We start from the raw sequence: 4,470 nt of genomic DNA on the forward strand, positions 1-4,470 counted from the left end.
GCTATACTGTAGTAGTTTATAGCTATAACATACTGCTGTACTGTAGTAGTTTATAGCTATCACATACTGCTGTAATGTAGTAGTGTATAGCTAACAGATACTGCTGTATTGTAGTAGTTTATAGCTAGCATATACTGCTGTACTGTAGTAGTTTATAGCTATCATATAATGCTGTACTGTAGTAGTTTATAGCTATCACATATTGCTGTACTGTAGTAGTTTATAGCTATCACATACTGCTGTACTGTAGTAGTTCATAGCTATCACATACTGCTGTACTGTAGTAGTTTATAGCTATCACATACTGCTGTACTGTAGTAGTTTATAGCTATCACATACTGCTGTACTGTAGTAGTTTATAGCTATCACATACTGCTGTACTGTAGTAGTTTATAGCTATCACATACTGCTGTAATGTAGCAGTTTTACATTTCTACCACCAAACACTGCCCACAGGACATCCTTCCTGTCTACACCTACAGCCAGTGTCCAGTTTGTGTCTGTGTGTATGATCCTGAGGAACTCACCACCTCCACTGAGGAGTAGGACCCTGTTGTTGTTATTGTCCCCTATGATGAGGTTCCCCACACTATCATACACCACACTACAGGGGTTAAATGGTTCACCTCCTGTTTGTGGCGTTTTATATGTACTGGGGATGTCACCTCTGTATACAAACAGTTTCTGTATGTTAATATTCATGACAACAACATGTTGGTTTCCATCACCACCATCATCTTTACCACTGAAATCAATCACTGCGACATTGTGAGTGACAGGACATTCTGTGATCCCCCATGGTGTACACACTAATGGTTTCCTAGTCCTTGCAACCATTGTAGTGAGCACCATCTGACCTTGTGTGGTAAATTTAGAGATGTGGTTGGGCATGCCTACAATGACATGGTTACTGGCTGTGACACATAAACACCAGGGTTTCTCCTTGGTTCTGAATCTGTGTGTTAGTTGTCCTGATACCAGCTCCAGGATGTTGTTTTCTGGGTCACAGACCCACAGTCTGTTTGTAGTTGGTGACAGACTGATGTCAATGATCCAAGCCTTGTGTGTGATGTTCTGTATTACTGTACCCTTCCTGTTCAGGAGAGTTAATGTGTTACTGTAGTAATCATTGGTCCAGGCCTGGTCATCAGAGGTGGGACATATAGAACTAATGTTACATGGAGACCTCCACTGCTCCACCACCTTGGTCTGTGACTGTAGTTTATACCTTGTCACTGTTTTCTTCCCTTTATCTCCTGATTGTTGATGTGTAGAGGACTGTCCCTGACCATCTGATGTTGAGACTGACCGATCCTGGTCAGTTGATGTTTGACCTTGACCTGAGATGATAACTTTCCCTAAAGCAAGCTTTAGGTGACCTTGAGGATTTTTGTTTGGAGTGAAGCTGACATTACCCAGGGCAGGTTTATCAGGGAAATGTATTTGGGAATCTATTTCACATCTCGTATCGTAAATGTTTAAGTCAGAACCCTGCTGAAGTGCTGTCTTACATTCCTGTATTTGTTGTTTGAGTTGTTTGTCGTACATCTCCAGGTCCTGTGTGTATTTCTGTATCAGCTTTGAATTGTCCTCTTTCATTTTCTGATAAAGAGAGAGTGTCTCAGCTGTTAGCATGTCGAGGTCTTGTTTTAATTTGTTTGTTTGCATTCTCAACTGATGTGACAGTTTATCAAATAAACTGTCATTGTCGTTGAGGAGTGTTACAGTAGAGGTGATGTATTTACCAATTTGTACCTGGTCATTTTGTTCTGTTCTGTCAATAAAGTTTTTAATGTCTTGTTTCTTCTGAGGAGTGATTTCACGGAGCTCACACATAATGTGACTTTGATGAACAGAGGAAAGGCATTTTAGACATGTCAATTCTTGACATTTTTTACAATACAATTCCAGTTGTCTCCCTTTGTGATAAACACAAGTTGTCTGACCTTTTGTACGGAAAGGTATTTTGGCTGTTGCCATTTCGATGAAAATTGTAATATCTGTTGTTAGCAACACTGTAATGTTTTCAAACCAATAAGACTTTTGTTTGATGTCAGAGAAGGAAATCGAGTAATACTGTCCCGTCCAGTATATGTTTATGTTAAACAATCAGTAATGTAAAAACACAAGAGAATAACTACCTCATGATGTCACAGGGTTACTGTGATGATCCAAGTTGTCCATCCAAAGAATAAATTAAGAATGTTTATTTACACCGTCCATATTTCTCTACCTTCAGAATTCACAGCCACATTAATTTACACTGTCCATATTTCTCTACCTTCAGAATTCACAGCCACACTGGTTAACTTCCTTCTTGTCATATTGATAAATATGTTACTTTCTAAATAAACATTTCCAGTTTGAACCAGAATTTAGCTCCATAAATTTATTACTTTCATCCTGACAATACCAGTTTTTATCAAAATTTAAATCAACTGAATTGAACAATCCTTCTGATTGGTAAATAATGTTGCCAAATGTCGGTTCTCGGGATGAACGCCCACGGACTGTGTAGATCTACCTGTTCTGGCGTTATCTAATATTCCTGGTTGTGTGAGGTTATCGACAGACAAGGCCATTGTGAGTCATGTTTACAAACTGTGGCATATTTAAATGCTGTAGTTACCCTGGGATGTATATGTCTGTTAGGTATGTGTATTGGGTAATGATATGTACATATGTCTGTTAGGTATGTGTATTGGGTAATAACATGTACATATGTGTGTTAGGTATGTGTATTGTGTAATAATATGTACATATGTGTGTTAGGTATGTTTATTGGGTAATAATATGTACATATGTCTGTTAGGTATGTGTAGTGGGTAATCATATGTACATATGTCTGTTAGGTATGTGTATTGGGTAATAATATGTACATATGTGTGTTAGGTATGTGTATTGTGTAATAATATGTACATATGTCTGTTAGGTATGTGTATTGGGTAATATTATGTACATATGTCTGTTAGGTATGTGTATTGGATAATAATATGTAGTATCATTCAATTTTAAACAATTACTACAGTTCATTAATATATTTAGAACATATCTAAAATGTTAAGGTAAACACAGATATGCATTTATTACAGGTGAAGGAGCGGGCTGTGAAATGTCTCTTTCAGTCTTCTTGGACAATTGCAGAGAGGGTTTTTTACACAATGGGCAACAGGGAACTTCCTCCAGCCAGCAGGCCGAAAACTGACCAACCTGTCCCGTATTGCCAACCGTGACAGGGAACCTCTCCGACCATAGGAATCCCAGGAAGCTAATTTTGATGTAAGCACAACTGGCATAAGTTACTTCATTCTTTATACACATTTTACACATGTTAATTCACCAACTTAAATCTAAAGAAACATAACGTAATTTGAAAGTCCAATTCAAATTCATTACTGTGTATATATATGTTGTTATGGTTCTAATGATAATATTTCCTATCATTAGATTGCCCATAATTTCCTCCAGAAGGATTTCTCCAAGCAGACATCTCTCACGACTGACAGTGACGCCTCGTCTCTTCCACTCAGGAACAGCTTGATTTGCTCTCGGACATTCAGACTTGGTACGTCCACGGAACATTCAAGGTATGTCTAAACACAGATCACGATGATAATTTGTTACCTATTTTTGTCTAGGGCTGTAACGAGATCCCGACCCTGGTTTGAAATTGTCTACCTGAATCCATTAAACATTGATTTTTAGTGCTCTGTAAACTCCTGTAGGAGGGCCGCAAAACATGCTGCTTCGAAAACAATAATGTTCTACCAAGAAGTAAGAACTATTCAAAGTATTCATTTAACACAAACAAATCCATGTTCATAATATTGAAGGCCTCTCCTGTTCTGTCCTAAACGCCCGTACAGGGCTACAACTTACACCTTAAACTATGTACTTTTTGCTGTTATACACAATATTATTTCCAAATATTACACCTTAAGATATTTACTTTATACTGTCATACTCAAGATAATTCCAATTTCATTATAGGAATGAGTACTTAAATTATATATTACTAATAAAATAATTTCGTTAATATGTTGTCAAGCACCATTTTGTGCAGTTGTTTTCAATTCGTGGATTCATCTCCTCAGACGCCAATGAAAACACCAAGCAAGTTCCACTGCTATTTGTCATGATGACACGCCGAAAATCGCAGATTATGTGAAGGTAAACATTAGGTGGTTAGTGACAATTAGAAGTTGTATGCAGTCATATTTGTAAAGTCGTTTAGTAAATGTTTCCCTCGCATCCGTCGTAAATTTATATATATACTACATAGTATTAATCCCAAACATTAGCTAATAATTGTGGTCTACCAGATCATGTATCCCCGGAGTTGCCATCAGAAGTTACAACTTCCACTAGAACCAGGCTATTTGGTGGAAGGTTCAGGAAGCTGGTCTCCAGGGAAGCATCGTTCAGTAAAACACATAAGAAATATTCTATCAAAACAATGTATGATTTTTA

The 4,470-nt window shown here is 37.5% G+C and overlaps 1 protein-coding gene and 1 long non-coding RNA gene across 2 annotated transcripts; one reads left to right on the forward strand and one right to left on the reverse strand.

Moving 5' to 3' along the window:
- Positions 1–399: 399 nt before the first annotated feature.
- On the reverse strand, positions 400–1,836 carry LOC117319334. The gene has a single exon (XM_033874168.1). The coding sequence runs from the start codon at positions 1,834–1,836 to the stop codon at positions 400–402; it is 1,437 nt and encodes a 478-aa protein (XP_033730059.1).
- Positions 1,837–3,100: 1,264 nt separating this feature from the next.
- Positions 3,101–4,148, forward strand: LOC117319335. Its single transcript, XR_004530694.1, has 3 exons — positions 3,101–3,279; positions 3,448–3,587; positions 4,095–4,148. It is a non-coding gene; the product is annotated as an uncharacterized LOC117319335 (long non-coding RNA).
- The last annotated feature ends 322 nt before the right edge of the window (positions 4,149–4,470 follow it).

This window comes from Pecten maximus, unplaced genomic scaffold (assembly GCF_902652985.1).
Source record: "Pecten maximus unplaced genomic scaffold, xPecMax1.1, whole genome shotgun sequence".
Classification (NCBI taxonomy): domain Eukaryota; kingdom Metazoa; phylum Mollusca; class Bivalvia; order Pectinida; family Pectinidae; genus Pecten; species Pecten maximus.